Raw genomic sequence first — 23,117 nt, 5'->3', positions numbered from 1 at the left:
GTGCGTGCGTACGTGCGTGCGCCCGCGCGCCCGTGCGTGCGTGCGCCTGTGCGTGCGTGCGCCCGTGCGTGCGTGCGCCCGTGCGTGCGTGCGCCCGTGCGTGCGTGCGCCCGTGCGTGCGTGCGTGCGCCCGTGCGTGCGTGCGCCCGTGCGTGCGTGCGCCCGTGCGTGCGTGCGCCCGTGAATGGATACCGAATGTTAAGAGTTGAGCACAATGCCAAATCCCCACAGAGGAAAATGCTAATCATGGTGGAAATGACACAGCCCACGACAACCTGAGAGTCCTTGTTAGTCTCATCATTATCAGCTGTCAGGGAGAGAGACTGTTTGTGCCTGGCCTTTATCTCCTGCTCGGTCCCTTGTGCTCTCATCCCATGCACATCATCAACCAGGATCAGAAAAGCCAGCGCCAGTGGGAACAGTGCACAGACAGAGACAATGTAGGGAATACTTGAGGGAGGCCATCGGGAACATTCATTTGGACAATGGCATAAATAAATAGGACAAGATCTACTCCTCCTTAGTCATTGGATGTAGGCTGTGGCATGCTTCAGAGAATCTGAATGGACCATTTAATGTACGTAATCGCTTGGACAGTATAGCTGAAATCCAATGTAAATGTTTTTGAGATTTCAACATCCTCTTTGTATTTAATGCCAGGTCGAGGTGGGGGAAACTGTGCCTATAGTGTGATACTGGGTAGAACTCGGTAATAATTGAGGCATTTACTGTACGTGGTAAATGGTAAATGGTAAATGGTGCATTTATATAGCACCTTTATCCAAGGCGCTTTACAGAGATTGTGCATTACATTCACCCATTCACACACACATTCATACACCGATGGCAGCGGAAACCATGCAAGGCACCAACTAGCACATCGGGAGCAATTAGGGGTTCAGTGTCTTGCTCAAGGACACTTCGACAGTAACTCTGGGGGAGCCCGGGTTCGAACTGGCAACCTTACGGTTACCATCCAGGCACTCTACCCCTGAGCCACCGCCGCTGAGCTACGTGGCAAAGACCCGGGGTGTGAGGGGCGCTTCTTAGAGGACAGTAGACTGACACATTTGCAAGCATATTGTAATGATGCCTTTCACCACATGCCTAGTCATGTTTATTTAAAGTAGTAATAATAATGGATATGGAGAGAGAGAAAAAAAGTATGTGGGGTGTAACGATTTTAACAGCGATACGATACATATCATGATACATGGTTGACGATACGATACATGGACGATATTGGTTAATTATGACGATACGATACATGGACGATATTGGTTAATTCTGGCGATGCGATATGATTCAATGATTTAAAATCAATTCAAAAACGTGACATCTGTGTGAAACATGTGGATAGAGCAGGTTTTTTAAGGGAAACATTTATTATTATGGATATAAAGTAAACGCAGTGATATACATAGACATTATACTTGAATGCATATGGACAAACCAGTACCTTGACATGAACACACACATTCAATCATAGACCAAGTGTAGCGATATTGCATGGAAAAGTAATTAAACCCCCATTTTTCTTTTTGTGCTAAGTATTGATACAATTGATTTCAAAACGAGTCGATAATGATTATTTGCATTTCAAAACGATACGATACGATACAGACTTAAACGATACGATATGTTGAGTTTCCATTTCGATATACTTGAAATTTAAATTGTGCAGTTTTTTTTAAATGCAGTAAAAAAAAAAGATATATATATATATATAGGCCTATATATACTCTTTACATTCAAGGCCACGACCGGCCTTGCTCCGGCCTACATCTCGGACCTACTCGACCCCTATGAGCCTGCCCGCGAGCTGAGATCCTCAGGCAAGGCTCTACTTACAATAAAAACTGGTTAAAAAAAAAAAAACTATAGGCGACCGGGCCTTTGCAGTCCGTGCACCCTTACTGTGGAATGCCCTGCCCCTGGAAATCAGAATTGCCGACTCGGTTCCACGTTTTAAATCACTCCTGAAGACCCATTTTTATAAAGCTGCTTTTAATCCTTTATAGTTGTGAATGTTACGTATTTTCCTATGTATTTTTCACTTTCTGTTATCCAATGTTTTGCTATTATTATTGTGTTCTTTATTGTGTTTCCTTTGTTGTTGAGCACTTTGTGACCTTGTTCTTGAAAGGTGCTATATAAATAAAGCTTTATTATTATTATTATTATATATATTGCAGGGTAACTGTTTCCAAGAAAAATACAGACAGGACGTTTCTAAAAATAGCATTGTTAAAAGAGCCCATGTAGGTTTTTTGTTTCAGTCTAGTCTTGCCCCCTTTCCAAGCTATTTAAAGATAGCACATTAATAATTCCTTTCTATTAAGGTTTTGAGAGAAGATTTATAGTAAACTATATTCTATGAGCAAATCTCAGAGCCAAACAACCTGTTTTTCCCTGCCCTGCCCCACCTTTGACGATGGCCTAATTAATCAAATTAGAGCACTAATTGGATTATTTTTTCTAACCTTGGCTTCATGGTGGAAGCAACGGGATTAATGTATTAAAACGATATTGGTCCAATGGTCCCTGAGTGTAGGACCTTCAATAACCACAGTAATTGATCCCCGTGCTTACCTTGATGTGTTGATACTCCTTCTCTTCTTCTTGTAAGACCTCCAACTGCTTCAGAACGGACTCCTGCTGGAATTCTCCTCGTTCCACCTGCTTGGAAATTGAGAAAAGAAAAGAAAGGTCACACATGTAGTTGGTGTAGTTCCTCAGCGTATTTGATTCATACTTCGTCGAGTGCCGAGAATAGCCGACCAACAAGCTCACAACACGTACCGTCTGTGTGTACAGTAGTGGCTCCATTTTCGTCACCGCTAAACTCCTTATCCCTAAACTTCTTTGCCTTTTTTTTACTATTTTGAAAAACATTTTTGAATAGTTCAACTAGCCAATCTACATTGACACGTTGTGAGCTTGTAGACTGGCCATTTTAACTATTCAAAAATGTTTTGCAAAATAGTAAAACAGGCAAAGACGTTTAGGGATAAGGGGTTTAGCGGTGACGAAAATGGAGCCCCCTAGGTCTGCTATCCTCGGCTGTTCTTGGCACACAAAGCATGAACTAGGCCAGTGGTTCCCAAACTTTTTCATGTAAAGGACCCCCAAATTGACACTAATTAGCCCACGGACCCCCATTTGAAAATGTAACCCAGGGACCCCCATAAGAGAAGATCTTTACGGCTCTAGCAGACTAGCAGTGATTCTCAACCATTTTCATTTCAAGGCCCCCCAGTTTGACATGCATTAATCTACGGACCCCCATTTAATGGCATTTCTATCTCTGGGAATCTAATTTATATTGTAAAATCAAAGTTAATTTAACTCTGAGAGTGTACAAATGGAACCAAATGGACCCTAACGGGTATCCATTTGGTTCCATTTGTACACTCTCAGAGTTACAGACCCATAAGGGTCCATTTGGTTCCAAACTTCCAAACTATCATTTAGCTGGGTACCCCCTGGAACTCCCTCAAGGACCCCATGGGGGTCCCCGGACCCCACTATGGGAACCACTGAACTAGGCTATATAGTCAGGTCAAAAGGTATCATTTTGATAAAAAAATGTAAAAGACAAATATTAGAATACAAATATAATACTGGTTGTCACAAAATCCCAAGGCACACCTGGACTTGCCACATGGCACACAATGTACCTCGGCACAACCTTTAGTCACCACTAGTTAGTCATCATAGGCCAGCTAGGATATTCCCTTTGTAGCCCTATGTGACCCAGCCTCTGTAGCGTTGGATACTGTGTATACACTACAGTATAGTACATGTGAATGGAAGACAGAAATGTGCAATAAAGTTAAAGATAATGCAAGCAGGTGTTCTTGAAAAGTAATCTGTCATTAGTTGTTGCTTGGTGACCTGACAACCGCATCGTGCAGCTGTAATGAGCCTGAACAATTCTTTCTAATTTGTACAAAAGCAACACTGTTACTGCTTACTGGGGTGTGGGAGACCATAGCAAAACTAATGCAGAATATAACTTGGTTAGGGCGTGTGTGGGAGGTTATTAAAACACAAACACAAACTGTTTAAAACGTATTCATGAATGTTTTCTCAATTACTTTTTTTTTTTTTTTTTACAAAGTTCTGATGATGGTGTGATATTTCCCCTGCAGCAACACACAGTCCCATTATGTATTATTATATATATATAAACATCAGTCCCTTTGCTGTAACTTAGTTCTGCCCTCGGTACAGTATATGGAAGTCACACCACTTACAATTACAATTTACTGCAGGCATTTAGCAGACGCTCTTATCCACAGAGATCTCCAAAAAAAGATTTATGTGTGTGTGGGAGACGAGGTCAAAACCTAGTATATGGCTAGACCTTGTACCAAATGCTAGAGGGCTTTTAATTAGAAACAACGGCGAGGCGAGGGATGAAATTATCTAGGCCTAGGCTGATGCCTGTTGGGAGTGATTGCCCATTGGGAACACACATGACCCTCCGGTTATGCAATAGTACCATACATGTTGTAAATGCAAGTGTATTCAGTGTGCAAGTGTATCTTTATTTCTTTAAACCCTCTCCTATGCACTTCATTTCTTTTTATAGGTTTGTGGAAAAAACGTCTTAGATGTTAATTTGACATATCCTACCTTTTGTCCTTTTCCATTATTCATAAGGAGGTGTTATACTCACTAGGAAACCACTATTAAAGCCAACCATGTAAGATAGGACTAATAAGCATTCATGATTTCGCAGACAGTATTAAAAGAAAAACAATAGTTGGGTAGTTTTGTAACTTGAGCAGTTTTGTGAGAAGTAGGATGTGCAAATAGTATGGTGCGACACTCACACTCACCATCAGTTGCTTCATGGAGGCGTGCTCTTCATTCTCCCGCGCTGCATTGTGGTCTTTGTGCACAATCTCCACTCGGATGTCATTTTTTGCCGACGCAACTCCTTTTAGATCTGGGGGAGACACACGGAACAATGCACGATTCAGTACTCTGGCTCAATGTCCTTGTCCGTGTATTTTGTTGATACCATGATTTTCCCACAATAGATTTCGCAGTACTACATCAGTAATTTATTTATCCAGATGGTTTGGTTTCTATGAGACCTCCCTCCCCCACCCCACACCCACCTGCACGAAAAAAACAAAAACAAACAAAAAACAAAACAAGAGAAAGCATTGTGAATTATTTTCGTATTCTGCAAATCGGATTTCTGTAGGTTTCATAATTGTTTTCCCTGCATACACATGCAATTTCAACACAGCCTTGCACCGTGGCTCTATCTGTTCTGGGACATTGCTCATTGTACTGGCATACAATATAACAAAGTCTTACTTTCTGTCTTAATTTTGCTTGCAAGTTCTCTCTGGTGAGCACAGATGGAGACGGGCAGTGAGGGCATAACCAGGTGTGCGTCTTCTGTGGTATACAGACAATAGACATGCTGAGGGGACCGGCATAGCACAGAGTTTGGTTGTTGTTGTTGAACACAGTTCAGTTCAGGCTGCACTGTATAGTGAGTTATTCAGTTACATCATGGATGGATGACAGTCAGAACAGAAGGTTGAAGTACAATGGTGGCCATTTTATTAGTCGGACGTTTATCTTGTATCTACAGTATCCTGCTCCAACACTACAGACAAATACATCTACAGTATGTGGCATGAAGCTACAGAATGTCAACGTGTCTCTGAGCAAGCATGCTAGTAATAGACTATTCCTTGTAACTTCCAAAAGATACATTCTATAGAGTCATAGTAAAAAGTGGGACATCTTTCAAGGCTGCAACTGTACTAGGCTGCAACTATATATATATATATATATATATATATATATATATATATATGAAAAATACAGATGCAGTACAGCTGCTGCCTTGAAAGATGTCCCACTTTTTACTATGACTCTATAGGATATAGAGATATAAATATATATATTTTTTTTGCTGTGTGGCTGAGTGTGATGTTTTGACTTTGCCTAGCATGGGATGGAAGTATCGAGCGGGAGACATACTTCTCTGGGAGCGCGTGCAGCAGAATGCTCCAACTGTTCCCATGAGCACGATGAATGCCACGAATGCTCCCACCGCTACGCCGATGATCACTGCCACCGGCAGGGACTCTGCAGAGGAGACAACAACATCCATAACACCCTTAGATTCCAACTAATTCATGCTTTAAAAATATATTTTTAAGGATGGTCCCTAAAAATGCAGACCTGCAGATCGTTGGCCTACCTGTCCTCCACTGAAGAGCATATCAATGGAATTATTCTTAGTTGTGTGTGGGTGTCACAGACAAAAAATAGCTGATCTACAAGCTCACAGCATGTTGCGCTGCAGCACGTTGTGAGCTTGTAGATTGGCAGTTTTTGGTGTGTGGCACCCGCGTGCAACTAAGTCAAAATCTGGTATATCTCATTGCTTGCTCTGCTCTTTATTGAAAGTAACTGTAGCCTAACTGAAAATATTTGTCTTTATATTGCTCTAAAGCTAGACCTAGACATGTAGGAAAAACATATTTGTAGGTATTGTGTAGACTTTGTAAATTATTTTGACCTTGAAGTTTTGTTTTTGTTCACCACTATTTATTTTTGTATTTGTTAAGACTAGACCTGTACGTGCCCGTCGGCCACCGGTCTACTTGAGAACGATGCAACTTGGGAACCTAATAATGGCCGCGTTTCCCGTACAGATTTCTTACGCATCTTCTTCATCTTCAAAGTTCTACGCACGCGCATAGGGCTCTAGGCTTCTGTTTGCAGCCCTCTAGGCCGCAAACAGAAGCCTTTCTGCTGCCTAATTGGCTGCATGGGCAGCGAATCAGACACCATGTCCTTTTTTGGGAAACGCCATCAAACACGACAAGATAGACATAGAATACCTAGATAGAGCACAGCCTTACGTGTCATAAGGCCTCCTGCATGAATGAATTTAGAAGCAACCCCGTTTTTCCTAAAGCCTTTTTAAATATAAAAATGTCGTAATTAAATTAATATTTTTAGCATCATCTATGAGAATTTCAGCCATCTTGCCATATGTTTTATATTTCTTTTAGAATTATTTGATTACCCGTGACACGCACATTTAGGAAAATGCGGCTATTAATGTCTATGTTCACAGGCGTCATGCTTCACTGCGCGTGCGTAGAACTTTGAAGATGAAGAAGATGCGTAAGAAATCTGTACGGGAAATGCGGCCAATACCAGTTGTCAACTTGTCATAGCACCCGTTTTAACTGTCTGTCTGTGTGTGAAGAGGGCAAACTGACTGACTGTGAAAAGTGGAATGGTTAAGTAGGCTAATCAATTGTCAGGTGTGGGGTTGCCATGACAATCAATTGGCTGAGGCAGAGGCTGGATATTGGGGATGAAGGGAGGGGATTTAGGCTGATTAGGCCCACTGGCAGAGCCTGACCAGAGCCTTTTGTGGTGGTTCTGGAGAACCGTGGGTCCGACCGACTCGATACCGGGCACTGCACTCCCTGTGGCGGTCTGGAACGCGTGTGTCGAATGTGAAGTCGGTGGGGCAAACGGTTGTCGAGTTACGTGCATTACAACCAAACACACACGCACGCAGACAGACAGAGACGTGGCACATTTATAGTAGGATTGTTCCCTGTATTTCCTGTATTATAGAAATTTGACATACGCTATATCAGGCTCATGATTTTAGTAGACTTATGAGTATATTATACTAGAGAGGCAGACCCTACTAATGATCTCTCCACGGTCATTCAGTCCGCTTCTGTTTCCTTTGCTTTTTGTTTTTCTCATATGCATATACAGCACGCTTACACAGACAACGGGGAAATACGCAAAACACTTCTCATTTAGTTTCTAATTTGCCTTCTGGGAGAGTGTTTTGATATGGTGGCCCCTCATGTACTTATGCAGAGTTTCTTCGGAGGTTGACTAAAACAGTGCTCTTTGTTTAAAACTCTGAGAGCTTATTACCGTTCCCCCCCCCCCCCCCCCCCCATCTACTCCCACTCAAGTCAAATCAAGTCCAGACGAATTCATTTATCAGGCACTTAAAAACAGGTTGGTCACAAAATGCTTTACAGAACGTGGTATTTAAATAAAACAAACCAACAAACTCGGTAGAAACTTCATTAGTAAGCCTTTTGTGTCCCATTGCAGGCGAACAGATATCTCATTATCCTACTGTCCAATAACTTTTAATTTACACACTCATTTGGCCTAATAAAAGCATATGGCTAAGAGGTTTTTATTTTCATTGAGTACTAAATACAGCCAAAGAGTGTGTCTTGTGTTTACGTGCATGTGTGCATTGGGGGCCAACGCATTCGTGTGCGTGAGCGTGCATGCATGCGTGGGTGCGTGTAATGTGCGTGCGTGCGTGTGTGTGTGTGTGCACTGTGAAGCCATATTCATCTATATGCTGGTCCTGCCTCGAAGAGCACTATAATGAAGACCTGACTCACTGGCCCGTGTTAATGACCTTTTCGCACTTAAAACAAACGCAACAAAGCTGAGTGCTCTTCCCCATGCCATTAAAGCCTATTTAATGTCTTCATTGATCAATGTCACTTTCATATAAGCAGCTTATAATTTATCATTTGGAATTAGTGGATTGCAAAACAAAGCCTTCCCCTACTGAAAAAGCAAAACGAGTTACAATAAATGTATTCATTTATGAAGCATTACAAAACAAATAAAGGCTTGTTTATAATGAGACGCTGGCACAGACATGGGGCACAGTGAGCGAGTTCTGCTTTCATGCGCTGTGGCTATGGTGTGTATATATAGAGTGTTCTCAATTTAGCCACGGCCACCAGTTCAAATTGCTTCTTTTAGGATGCACTTTATCTTAACGGGAGACGTTAATTAAATTCATTGACGTTACATTTACAGCAATATGCTGCCATGAATGTTTCATTATTTTTGTTTTACTTTACATTTGTTTTACTGGACTGTACTTGTTTTTTGAATGTACTGTATGTAGACATCTTTAAATTCTATAAATATTCAGATTACTTAATGGTACTTAAATGAACAATCTAAATTATATACCTATATGATTTTCAGTGCCTAGGTATATCTTAACCCATTTTGGGCGGGAACGCCTTTTGGTGTTAGCATTATGTTATGCTTTAGCTATTGAAAAATAGCAGATCTACAAGCTCGTAGCGCGCCACCGAGTGGCGCGCTACGAGCTTGTAGGTCTGCTATTTTTGAAAAATCGAAGAACGACTGACATAGAAACATAGCTTTTTCAGAAAACTGTCAGGATGTAGAAGACATTTTTAGAATCTGATCTCAGGTCAAAATGGGTTAATACTGTAGTGTGCAGCAGTTACAGTATGTATGGCATCGTTTCCCCATCCGCCTATATGCGTCTGAATGATACTTGTCATCCCCATCACACTCATGTGGCATCTTGGAAGAAGAAAGAGGAAAGGTGGAATCTGTCGAACCTTGGCTCCCACCTTGTTCCTTGAGCCGTATGATCTCGGTGTCGGAGCCGAAGCTGTTCCAGGCGGTGCAGTTGTAGATGGTCTGGAAGTCGGCCGGGACGATGTTGCTCATGGTCAGCGTGGAGATGACCCCCTCCTCTGTGCTGACCGTCTCCACGGTGTAGCGGCCCGACGTGCCCGACTCTAACACCGTCTCCTTCCACGACCAGGCCTACAGTAAGAGGAAGAGTGGATCGAGAAGCACGATGAAGAGCGACATTTGTAACAAAAAGAGAAACTTTTGCCCCTCAGCCACTTACGGCCCTCTCCGACGTAGCAATGTCATTAGGTCTCGCTCATGACCATGAATGCGTGTACACAACCGCACAACTAATCGAACAAATTATTAAGATCTAGATTCAGACACCTATGCAATCTCATTTTGTGAAGAATCGTGCAGCACTAGTTCCAATTCATTTTAGTTACTCTTGTTTTTGTTTGTTTTTTATAATAAATGACAATGACAATCGTGTGAGAATCGTGATCTCAATTCTTGTGGAGGAAAATCGAGATTCACATTTGAGCAAGAATCGTGCAGCACTACACCTCTATATCTGCCCTCGAATCTAGTATCTAGTAATACGAACATGTATTGAAAAATGTTTTGTGGCACAACAACAGTTGGTAATGGGAAATCTGTAAGTTTGCAAGAGGAGGGCTTATTTTTCAGCGTCGGGTCGACACCGCGGCCCGAACGTGCACCACGGAGGAGGATTATCATTTAAAAAGAGAGAGAGAGAGAGATAAGTATGCGCAGTAGTCTACTGAACAAGGCGCTGTGGTAATGGTCAACATCTGTCCTTCTAGCATAAGCACCTTCTGGTCTCTTTGAATGGCCACATAATTCTTGCATTGTTTTTACTAACCTTTCAGCCTTAGTTAACACATGGCAAAGGAGAATAACTAATTAATAACCCTCCAACCTTCCGTCTGGCTGTGAAAGGTATAATTACACAATGCCACAGTCTTACTAGTGCATTTGTTCTACTGTAGGTTTAGGGGTTTCACTCCCAATAATTATTGCTGTACAAAAGTACAGCTGTGTTTGACTTTGAAGTTATACTACTCTATGACATGAACAGGGCATTGTGTGCTCTTTTAAAGACGAAAAACAACCTTTTCTTTATCTAGCATTAATGTGCATATCTGTTCTTTATTGATCTAGCTATTGCAAAATAGCAGATCTACAAGCTCATAGCGCGCCACTCGGTGGCGCGCTATGAGCTTGTAGATCTGCTATTTTTGAAATATCGTAAAAATGTGGCGCAAATCTTTGAATATATATTCTTTCAAAGTGAATGTTTTTAACTCAGGTCTAAATGGGTTAACAGTATATTAGTTTACTGTAACAACAACTAAACCTAAAACTCTGAATCACAACTGTCCAATGCCTCAACACACTATGTATAGGGTCCCTAACAGGGATCATTTCCATGCACATTATGTTTTCTCAAACCACGTCACCTCCATTCCAAAGACAACACCCTGAAAGATATGGGGAATATCAAGGGAGAAGTGATCATGGCCACTTATACACCTGCACTCACACATCATTATCTCAATACGCATGACCCCCAGCCCGGGTCCTCACTGATTACACACTGTATCAGGGAGTTAGCTGAATTAGTTTGAGATGGACTACATACTGTATCTTCAGATACGGGGCAACTGTCATAAGGAGTCAGATGTCTGTGAATTATGCTGGTTTATTTAAGGTCCTATTTGAATAGGACCTTAAATCCCAATAACCCCTCCCTGACCCATATTAAGCTGTAGCGGCGCTACTGTGGGATGGCACCAAACAAGACCTACAAAAGTGTATTGATGTTGTGAATGCCGGTACTTGCAATGCGTTTTAGAACTCACGATGACCTTGATATGGTCACAGTGAATTTGTTGAGAAAGGATGACACGAAATCAACTCAACATCCTTATAATATCGAGGGCTTGGAGCACAAAGGGCGTAAGAGCCATTTTCAGAATTTTACAGGACAGCTTTTCATTGATTGTAATAATTGATTTAAAAACAACATTCGGTTATTTTTAAAACATTCATTGAAGTCTAATTTGTATTAAAGTATAGGATTGTTTAAATGTTGTTTTTATTGAAATAATTACAATCAATGGAAAGCTGTCCTATAAAATTATGCGAATTTCAAAACACTCGCATGACTGAGGTCATTTTGACCTATTTTTTAGATTTTTAAGTTGATTATCTTTGCCCATGAAACTTTCAGAAGGTTCCCGTTCAATGACCATCATCATTCCATCATCTCAGATTTTTTGATCTGAAACCTGAAACATTTTCTAAATATGAATTTAAGCATAGGCTACTTATACCATATTTTACTTCAGTCATGCGAGCGTTGCCCTCATTTGCACTCCAAGCCCTCGATAAGCAGGGAGTTGTGACATGGGTTTCTACGGAGACCCTAGGGGGACCTATAGTGGGTATATTTTTTTCAGGTGGAAAAAAAGGGTGTGAAGATATTTTTTCAGGGTGGGTAGATTTTTTTCAGGTGAAAAAATACCAAAAAAACGGGTGTGAAGATATTTTACAAATACAAAAATGTCAAAGTCGACTTTGTCTATATCTTCACATCCATTTTTTTTCACCTGAAAAAAATCTACCCACTACTATGTCCCCTTAGGGTCTCCGTAGGTTTCGAAATGATAGAAACCCGCAGACAGTAATACCATGAAGAGAGAGCATAGCTTTCACCAATTTCATCTAAAATGTAGGCTCCCCATCCATCAGCCAATACAGATGTTCAGAGACAACAACAAACAAGTGGACCACCAGGATATGCATTTAACCCATTTTGGGCGGGAACCCCTTTTGGTGTTAGCATTATGTTATGCTTTAGCTATTGAAAAATAGCAGATCTACAAGCTCATAGCGCGCCACCGAGTGGCGCGCTATGAACTTGTAGATCTGCTATTTTTGAAAAATCGATTTAAGAAAGGAGGCCATGCAGAGTGTAGACAAGAATCATGGGACAGATTCAGGAGCACAACAAAAGATGAGGGCCTACAGTCTCTACACCACTGTTTCCCAAACAGTGCGTTAACTTGGGAGACTCGGAACCGCTTTGTTTTTAATTATTATTATTTCAAAACATTTTCAAAAAACATTCCCAAAAAAAGATTTTCATGAATTAAAAACAAATTCAATGATTTTTTCCCCCCCAGTCATTTTGGGAAGAAATAAAATAAAAACCAAATTCTCTTTTGAGTCACGGGCTAAAACATTTGGAAACCACTGGTCTACACGGTACAGCATCTCTAACGACCCCTGTGTGTGCTGTCGTGTCGGGCCTCATTCACACGTACCAAACACCAATCAAGCAATGTTTGGTCGTTTTTTTGTTTTTTTGGGCCACGCTTTTCCAATGGGAGTCACATGGTTTGATCAAACCTTTGTGTTTGATTGCTGATTGCTGATTGCTCCCCCCTCATCAAACAAAAATGTTTGGTCAAACCATGTGACCATGGGACCAAACATTTGTTGTGTATGTGTGTACGAAGCCTCGGAGGCAGCCGCTGACTAGCCTGCGTCGGGGCCTACTGACGACTAGTTAGTAGGCCCCGCTGCAAGAGAGGCTGGCATTACAGTGGCTAAACTGGCCACTATGTTTAAAGCTGCAAGAGAGGCTGGCAGTACAGTGGCTAAACTGGCCACTATGTTTAAAGACATGCCCAGAGATGTGCAGTAAAAGATACAGCCTCCTAACAACATACAGATGGTAGTAAAATCAGGTCTCCTCCCCAAAAACCAGGATCTTTCCTAGACTAGACCCCTGATACGTGAAAGGCATGCTAGCTCTGCACAGCCTAACTTCACTTCTAAGCCAAACTTTCACGCACCATCTCATGGGCAAATGTTTCAAGTTCAAGGACATCATTACCTGAGCCACTAAACGTACACCAACCCTGTCTCAAATATACCCATGTGGTTTAGGGTATGTTGGTAAAACTAATCGTGCGCTTAAAACATGCATCTCTGAAGTGCAATATTCGTAACGAAGACCCCAGGAGCCCCAGTCGCCATGCTTTTTTTATGTCGGCCATGACACAGTGTGGCATCCCCACAATGTCAGGGGATTGAACATGGAAAATGCCCCAGATGGGGAGGAGACATTAGCAGACTGTTGATATAGTACAGATCCTTTCGGGTTTATAAATAGGACACTATACTCTCCAAAAGGCATGAATGAGGACTTTCCCCATCCATCACTTCTCGTAAACTGTTTTATTTTTCCACTAGGAAATATAGCTGGTTATGTGAATCTAGTTAGATTTGACTAATCATGTTAAAAAATGTATGTAGGCCTATTGTTTTATTTGTCATTTGACTGTGATAATATCACAGTACAACCCGCACACAATGATAAATGATAATACATGATGCATTATGTATTATCATTTATCATTGTGTGCTGGTTGTATTCTCTCCTTGACCAACACCCTGATATGTGATATGCATTTTTCAACAACGCATTTCCCCATATCATTGTTTTGTCATTTCTAACAGCTCATATGACGGCAACACTTGCTGGTTTTTCCAAACAATTCCTTTTGGGCATGACGCCAAAGTAAAACGGGGTGCATACGTTGGTTAGACACTAATAGTCCGACAGGCATTAGTCCGACAACACCGTCGCTACCGACATGCGTGGCCGGTTACAACTAAAGGTGGCCTTACACTAGCCGATTTTTTTCAATCTGAAATCTGATAGCACCACACACTACAGGATAATCGGAGTGGGGCAGAGCAAATATCAAACATTCTTGATGTTGTTCGGGCCGATCCCGATCGCGCTTTGAGCGGTCGGGCACCCCCCGAGCGTCAAAAATGACCGATTATCGGCTAGTGTAAGGCCACCTTAACTTGTGGCCGGTTACAACTAACCTGTGGCTCCAGACATGCGTGGCAGGTTAAAACTAACCCATGGCTTCCTGTGAGGTTAGGTTTTGGGTAGGGTGTCGTACTAATGCCTGTCGGACTGCTAGTACATCAGACCAAACACATGTACCAACATGTGCAACGATGGTTCTGCTAGTACATCAGACCAAACACATGTACCAACATGTGCAACGATGGTTCTGCTAGTACATCAGACCAAACACATGTACCAACATGTGCAACGATGGTTCTGCTAGTACATCAGACCAAACACATGTACCAACATGTGCAACGATGGTTCTGCTAGTACATCAGACCAAACACATGTACCAACATGTGCAACGATGGTTCTGCTAGTACATCAGACCAAACACATGTACCAACATGTGCAACGATGGTTCTGCAAGTATAGCTAAGAAATGCAGTGTCCACATGTGTATGTCTATTTCCACTGTTGTCAGCTGATGCTTGTTTACACAGCTAGGACAAGACAAACAAACACAAACAACAAAGAGAACTTCATTCGCTGACACTTTCAATACGTGAAGAATAAACAGAGAGGAATCCAGAATTAATATTCAGGGCCCAGTAGCCATTACTCCTACAGTCTCGCCCATCAAATCAACCGGATATTAATAATGCAGCTACTTTATGTTCAGCGGGGAAAAAAAAAAAAACACTTCAGATGACAGTGCGTGGCAGTAACAAATGCACACACACACAGGCACGCACGCACACACACACACATACAAACTCTCACACACACAAACTCACAATTAATAATAGCATGAAGAGGAGACTCACAGCGTTGGCTGTTTATCAAAGGCCCATAAATCTTAATGGGATCTGTGCTAACAGAGCATAAGCATGCATTAAATGAGAAATTAAGGGCCTAAGTCCGCAATGCTTCATGCGCCCCCTATTCATACAGAAAACAAATGATGGGGAATGTTATGTTCATTAAACAGATTTTCTCTTGCTCATATTGCACATGTTTTAAGATAGTTTATTCAATAGCTAATAGGGCAGCGGGACTAGCTGTCAGGCATTATCCTTATACAAAGGCCTGATTGGTCCCATTGAACAGATACTGTACATCAATCAAATCTAGTATTGTGAGATGGTCATTAGCCGTCTAATTTGCACCGCTCAGGTGCCACAGAGCCATGAAATACCAGTTGATGATATTTCTTTTTGAAGCAACAATCATTTCAAAATAACCTACTTACACCAACAGTGCATGGAGATAATGGCATTGAAGATGAAATAGGTCAATTACTCACAATGCGGTCTGGGGGCGGGGTGCTCCGGATGAAACATTTGATCTGTCCCTTCTCGCCATGTAACGCCTGTTGGGTCTGGGTACTGGAGATGATTGGAGGCCCTGGGAGGGAGAGAGAAGGCAGAAGAGCACACACACGTCACCCATGAGTAGCTGCCCCGGATGTCACTGCAAAAATGATTCATCAAAATCGCCTTCAGCTCGAAGGCCATGCATGTAACAATGCCTATACTTAACCCATTCAGGCCTGACGTCGAAATTTAAAAAAAAAAGTTTTCTAAATCATGACAATTTTCGGAAAGATTTGAGGCACATTTTAACGATTTTTCAAAAATAGCAGACCTACAAGTTCATAGCGCGCCACTCGGTGGCGCGCTATGAGCTTGTAGATCTGCTATTTTTCAATAGCTAAATTATAACAATGTTTAAAACACCAAAACGGGTTCCCGCCCCAAAATGGGTTAATGGTTAATGTGGTTAAACGCTAACGTGACATGGATGCGTTCCAGGTCTCAATGGATTAATCGAGTCACTCCGGCACAGTCCAGTCACAGTGCATTGATTTTCTTGCCACATTCCTCTTCTCCCCTCACCAGAGTGAATCCACGCTCACAATGTGGGAATGCCTGTGGTGTACAGTAATTTGGGGTCACCTCGCGGGGTTGGATTCTATTGTGATTTGATATTGAAACGCATCTCAACCCTCGGCACAGTCTAGCCAAGGACAGGCCATGCAGGACTGAATGAAGGGCATGGACACAGAACCGCGGGACCTCATTCTGGATGGAGGAAGAAAAATACTTGATTTATGGCCAGCTTGATTTCCTCCCTGCTGAGATAAGGGTCACAGTGGAGAGAGTCTTCAGAGCCTAATCAGGACTGCCGAGAGAGAGAGAGAGAGAGGCGTGGGTGTGAGAGAGAGAGAGAGAGAGAGAGAGAGAGAGAGAGAGAGAGAGAGAGAGAGAGGCGTGGGTGTGAGAGACAGAGAGAGAGAGAGAGACGGCGTGGGGGGTGTGCTGTATTTCTGGGGAGATAACGCACGTCGACATTGTTGTTTCTCCCCTTTCGATTTGCCCACAGAAGATGTGAGCTTTGACCTAACACTTGGCTATTGATCAGGTCCCCCTGCTGCTGAACATACTGTAATAGAAACATGTTTCCTATCCTTAAAGACACAATCCAGAGGCTGTAAATGTGGGTTATCACGTACAGTAGGTATGTGCTTCTGTAACAACCTGGATTTGAACCAGATCTCATAAAGGGGCTCAGTCAAAGGGGAATGAATCCATGGCTGGTGGCGATATTAGTAAAAATGGTAAATGGTGCATTTATATAGCGCCTTTATCCAATGCGCTTTACAGAGATTGTGCATTACATTCACACATTCATACACCGATGGCAGCGGAAACCATGCAAGGCACCAGCACATCGGGAGCAATTAGGGGTTCAGTGTCTTGCTCAAGGACACTTCGACAGTAACTCTGGGGGAGCCCGGGTTCGAACTGGCAACCTTACGGTTTCCATCCAGACACTCTACCCCTGAGCCACCGCCGCCTAGTCTTCTGGGTTACAGGCAGGGCTACTCACATACTTTGTATTTGGAGACACATAATAGTTGTGTGGAGACACATTTCACTCCAACACATACAGCCTGCCAATTATTGTATCAGAAGCTCCTGCGATCCTTTCATGTTGAAAATAAGTCTTAGGTCCCAATAAATCTTATTAGAAGATATGGCCGGTTGCCAACAGAGAGTGGCAAAATGGTCACAGACTTGGCCTTTAAACAGCTGGCAAATGCAAATCGTAAACGCATCTCTAGCGATGCGCTGGATTTAGAGTGTGTGTGTGTGTGTATGTGTGTGTGTGTGTGTGTGTGTGTGTGTGTGTGTGTGTGTGTGTGTGTTTGTGCGTGCAAGGGGGCTGAATGTGAGGGCTGCTCCTTGATTAGTACGACGGCGCATTCCGCAGCCAACTCCCCTCAAACTCCTGCTCTCTGGCATCTTGCAGCCGATACATAATTGCAGTTTATTACCTGTCCCTTATTAAAATAAATTAGCATTTTAATGAGATACTGGCAGATGGCGTCGTGGTAATGCTACTGGAGGAGCTGGGAGGCCGCTGCATGCTGTGGAGCAACTGAAGCAAATGGACAAGATTGCACCGACGTTCTTTAATGGTCTCACTTTAGCACTTCAACAAACATGGACCGATGGTTTGGGGCATCGGGCTAGTCTCTCCATGTGTGTTACTCAATGCCTTTATGGATTCGTCATGTTAGTATATCCCATTTTGGGCGGGAACCCCTTTTGGTGTTAGCATTATGTTATGCTTTAGCTATTGAAAAATAGCAGATCTACAAGCTCATAGCTTGTAGGTCTGCTATTTTTGAAAAATCAAAGAACGACTGACATAGAAACATAGCTTTTTCAGAAAACTGTCAGGATGTAGAAGACATTTATAGAATCTGATCTCAGGTCAAAATGGGTTAAGCGAGTGTGCGTGCATATAGGTGAGTGGATGTAGTAGTACTGTATGTGTGCACATGTGCACAAGCACGTGTGTGCTCAGGCAGTTGCATGTGCAACTGCCTGAGCAGTTGGTCGGTATAGCCAGCGACCCGCAGTCAGCACCCAGTTAGACTATACTTGCTGCTTGCCTAGCCTGGAGTAGGCGGCGGCGGTGGCTGAGAAGGATCTGCTCTGTGGATCAGGGCTGCTGTATATGAGGAAAATAATTAGATAGTTTTATCTCTGTGGCTCAGACGGCTTGGATGGAATGTGTGTGTGCGTGTGCGTGTGCGCGCGCGCGCGCGCGCGCGCGTGTGTGTGTGTGTGTGTGTGTGTGTGTGCGTGTGTGTGTGTGTTGGTTTGTACGTCTTGCCTTCAGCCTGTGCGAATGCAGAATGAACATATTTGAGGGGTGGAGGTGGGTGGCACCCGCTCCACAGGTCCTGTGTCGGGGCAGGTATGTCAGAGCGTTGTGTGAGACATGTTTTATTTATTCCCGGGAACGATGCGTCAGTGCTGGAGTGAGCCTTGCAATCTGATTATACAAGATTGGAGCCGATGTCAGAGGCCAGGTGGCTTGTGTTTCCATGCTAAATTGAGGACACGGCACAGGTCATCGGATTTGAACAAAACCGTGGCCTTGCTATACTTGCTCGCCAAGGTTCGCTTTATGTTATCTATTTATTTTTTGTTTCTGAACGAAAGTGGGAGAAACAGCAAAAGAAAGGTCAGGCCGTGTTGTCAGCTCTGCTTCTCGTAATTTTCCACCGGCCACTGTTGATCGGCGCGATACGCACTTCCCACGCAGTTATGTGTGGGAGGCGTAATTGTATTTGTTGGATAGATGATCACGACAGGTGAAGTGAAGTGCATATGGTATCTATAGATGCGTTAAGAGTATGTTCGTTGTTTTTCCGTCCGTGTCCTGAGGGGCCCTCAGAGTTATCAAACTAAGATCAAATGACTGCATGTTCAGCTCAAAATGCGTCACATTGTGACACATTGTGAGCTTGTGGATCTGCTATTTTAATACTAAAAATCTAGTAACTAGTAACTAGTTTTGAAATAAATGTAGTGGAGTAAAAGTACAATATTTGCCTCTGAGATCTAGTGGAGTAGAACTAAGTAAAAGTACTGGAAATTGGAAATACTCAAGTAAAGTACAAATAACTCAAAATTGTACAGTACTTAAGTAAATGTACTTTCCACCACTGTCCACTAGTAACAGCCTTATGGTTAGAGTGTCCGCCCTGAAACTGGGAGGTCGGGGGTTCGATCCCCGGCCGGGTCGTACCAAAGACTGTAAAAATGGGACCCATTGGCTTGGCACTCAGCATCAATGCCTGGGTTGGATTGGGGGGTCAAATCAACTATCAAATGATTCCTGAGCGCGGCACGGCTGTGGCTCACGGCTCCAAGAGACGGGTCAAATGCGGAGAACAAATTTCACTGCGGTAACATGTGTGACAAATCGTATGACTTTGACAGTGGGAAGATTTTCACATCAGCGCAAAATGTTTCCCAGAACACCTTTATGTTTTGCAACGTGGAGCATATCCACTTTCAATACACTATATACAATCAACAAGTGTACACTATCCACACTGACTGCCTGGACGCAGAAGGTATCCACTTTAAGTAATCCCATAAAATCACCAAGTGTATGCAACTATGCACATTGGACGCAGAGTGTATCCACTTCATATAATCTCATAAAAACCAACCATGTGTACTACGTATGCACACTGGAGTGGATGAGGAGCTGAAGTGGAGTGTATCCACATTCAATATGATCCCATATTAATCAATGATGTACTGTAATATGTCGCGTATACACAATGGGAAGGTTTTCCCATGACCCACTCGTATTCTTAGTAGAGTATAGAAATGCACTGTCAATGGCATTTTAATGTTTGTGTAGGACAACATTTGTGCACACACACACACACACACACACACCAAAAGCTGATCATAGGAGGGGCTATAGCGCACCTCAAAAATAAATAAAAATACTAATTAACACAACTTTGTATGGGATTCCTGCCACAAAACACATACAGTATTAATTTGGGGCTTCTTGACATGAAAAGGTTTGAGAGCCACTGCTGTTTACTGGCCTACCGCAATGTGCACTTAAGCCTCTCCAATTGATCCAGAATGCTGCAGCTTCAACGAGCCAAAATTCTCACATGTCTCAATCCCCCCTTCTCCGCTCCTGGCTCCCGGTTGCTGCCCACACAGAGTACAAAACTCTGATGCTGACCTTCAAAGCAACTAAAGTTATGGCACCCCGTCCCCCATATCCTCAAAGTCTGAACGGACCATACAAACCCCCGCGTGCTCAGATCAGCCAACACCGATAATAGTATAGTAAAGAAATTAAGCTGAATTGAGTGATCTCTTCTCCCTTCTGGCTCCAAAACTGTGGAATGAACTTCCCGTTGCAGTCAGAACTGCAGACTCACTCCCAATCTTCCGCCGTAGTCTGAAAACCCACCTCTTCAGACTCCGATTTGTTAGCCTGCGTTCCAGCCTGATTCGCTGCGTTCCGTGAATCTGAATTGTCGTGACAATTCAGATTCACGGAATGCAGCGCTTCAGGCTGGAACCCAGGCTACCGATTTGTTACATTTTGTATCCATCGGGTTAGATTTGTATCCTGTAATCCTTTTATAACTCTGCATTTACAGTATAGCCTTCACCAACTTTCCGACTTGTCAGTTTCCTAATCCCCGGGAGGTGGACGCTGGTCACTCAATTCAGATTAATTTCTTTACTATACTATTATCATGTTATCGACGCCGGTATCAAAGACTAAAAGGACAGGCACGTGGTCATTCTTTATTATTGGTCATACTTCATTTTCACAACATGCACGGCCTCTGTACACTCCCAGAGCACAGTGCTCTAGATTCAAACAGGAACACTGCTGATTGACAAGAAGCACTCCAGAGTGTGCTCCGACAGTCTGATCGACACCCTCGAATGATTTTACTAACGCAATAATAGGCCTATACGGACTATTTTAATTTCTGGGAAACTGGGACGAGCCATTTGGGTCCATGCATCAAATTCTATCTAGCGGGTCAATGGAGATTTTAGGGAGCTAATGGCACAACCTGGATCAAAGTCGACATTTAATGCATAAGTCTCTAACAGCGCTCATAGAATTTTTACTTAAGCTATTCTTAAGCTAAGCTTATTTGAATATCTGAATCAGAAAGCATACCCACATGCCAGACTGCCAGTTAGCGTAAAAACACCATGGGCATTGTCATAGTGTCCTAGGCATTATTTCATTATTCACTTTCTATGGAGCAGATGCAGGACTTGTCTTTTGACAACATCATCACCACCACATTCTTGTCACTCTGCTGTTGAGAGACTTGTTCACATTCACAAATTAAAGCCGAATTGTACATTAATATAGAAATAATAATGTGAAGTCTGTGTCGGGATGGACTTTCCCTGGAGAGGAGGCATCATCAGAACACATCTTCTCAGAACACATTTTTTTAATGATGCACTTTCTGCCCCAATTGTGAATTATTCCTCGCTGTCCTCTTTTTAGAACACTGACATAAGCAGCTTGCGGAAGACTCAAATGCAAATTCTCCCGGCTTATAAAGGCAGAACTACAAATAAAGGTGTGGGGTTGGTGGGGGGACTCGGGGAGGGAGATTCAAAGCAACAAAGTGCCCTGTGGGATATTGGGGGATACGTCAGTTCTATTTCTCTATTAATGTGGTAATGGGTTCGCTCTCCCTGGCTACCCAACAGAGTATGCATCTCATTACATATAAAACGTCGCTCACAGACTTTCACATCCATCATTGCATCCATTAAAAGACAGCAAATCCCATAGTCAGCAGGGCATTCAGGACAATGGTTGCTGCCCAAACTGAACCATATAAGCTGATTGCCCTAGTGGGGGAGCTGAAAGTGAAAGGGAAGCAGGGTATATGAGGAGACTGGACAATGAGGTGTGTGCAGGTGTATTCCTGCAATATCTGCATCGAGTGATCTTGGTACATGAAAATTGATTTATTGGAGATTCTGCCTTTCAATTGTACATAAATTATGTTTTGATTGTATTGTTCCGCTTTTTGCGTTGGCAATGTAGACGTATGTTTTCTCATGCCAATAAAGCCCTTTGAATTAGGGTTGTCCCGATCGGATCGGGTGATCGGGACAAATGGACCCAAATGGACCCATAAGGGTCCATTTGGTTTAATTTTATGCTCTCAAGAGTTATTCAATATCTATAAGGGCCATTTGGTTACCAACTCTCCATTTAGCTGGGGACCACCTGGAACCAGCTCAAGGACCACTGGTTGAAAACCACTGTTCTATATAATTAGACAAAGGTGCTAATGTCTATAACACGATAGATAGCACATAGCACAGAGACACGTTCTCCTATCCAATTAACCACTTTTATTCTGTTTGGTGTGCATGACTCAAAACATCAAAGGCATCACAATGCATACACATTGCTCTGCATTCCATGAACATAATGGGCTCGGTGTGTGTGCAGGCAAGCTAAATCGTTTTAATCATGAATTGCTAAATGAATAGTTCACTGGCAAACCCACAAATAAATATATGAGCGACAGGGGTGTCACTAGGTATCTCAAGGTTGGGGGGGATGAGCGTGGGAAGGTGGACGATGCCCGCGTGCCGAATTTGGCGTTTAATTTATGTTTTGTTCTATTTTTAGCCTATTCCCGGCCAACATTCTGAATGGTGGTGACGAGCCTGATGAGCGACCTTCAAAAATACATTAGCTACTATACTGTACATGTACATCTGGATCTGGGTAGTGGTGGAAAAAGTATTTGCATGTTGAACACATTGTGAGCTTGTAGATCGGCTATTTTCATGACCGAAATGCATATCGTTCTGAATTGGTTACTGCATGTTTTGTAATAGGCTAATAA

At 42.8% G+C, this 23,117-nt stretch overlaps 1 protein-coding gene across 19 annotated transcripts in view; it reads right to left on the bottom strand.

Annotated features, from left to right (window-relative positions):
- kirrel3b (kirre like nephrin family adhesion molecule 3b) overlaps positions 1-23,117 on the bottom strand; it is a 310,341-nt gene that overhangs the window by 7,990 nt on the left and 279,234 nt on the right. For 2 of the 19 annotated variants that reach the window (XM_079513465.1, XM_079513479.1), the window contains exons 10-15: positions 15,669-15,769; positions 9,441-9,651; positions 6,016-6,123; positions 5,338-5,421; positions 4,842-4,957; positions 2,593-2,682 (exon numbers count right to left, since the gene is read on the bottom strand). In XM_079513465.1, the coding sequence (XP_079369591.1) occupies positions 2,593-2,682; positions 4,842-4,957; positions 5,338-5,421; positions 6,016-6,123; positions 9,441-9,651; positions 15,669-15,769 (710 nt within the window). The remainder of the gene's footprint in view (positions 1-2,592; positions 2,683-4,841; positions 4,958-5,337; positions 5,422-6,015; positions 6,124-9,440; positions 9,652-15,668; positions 15,770-23,117) is intronic. The other 17 variants (XM_079513476.1, XM_079513481.1, XM_079513478.1 and 14 more) reach the window with 12 other exon arrangements.

Source organism: Electrona antarctica (genome assembly GCF_951216825.1).
Source record: "Electrona antarctica genome assembly, chromosome: 11".
In the NCBI taxonomy this organism is placed as follows: domain Eukaryota; kingdom Metazoa; phylum Chordata; class Actinopteri; order Myctophiformes; family Myctophidae; genus Electrona; species Electrona antarctica.
This window is presented reverse-complemented; position numbering and strand designations above follow the sequence as displayed.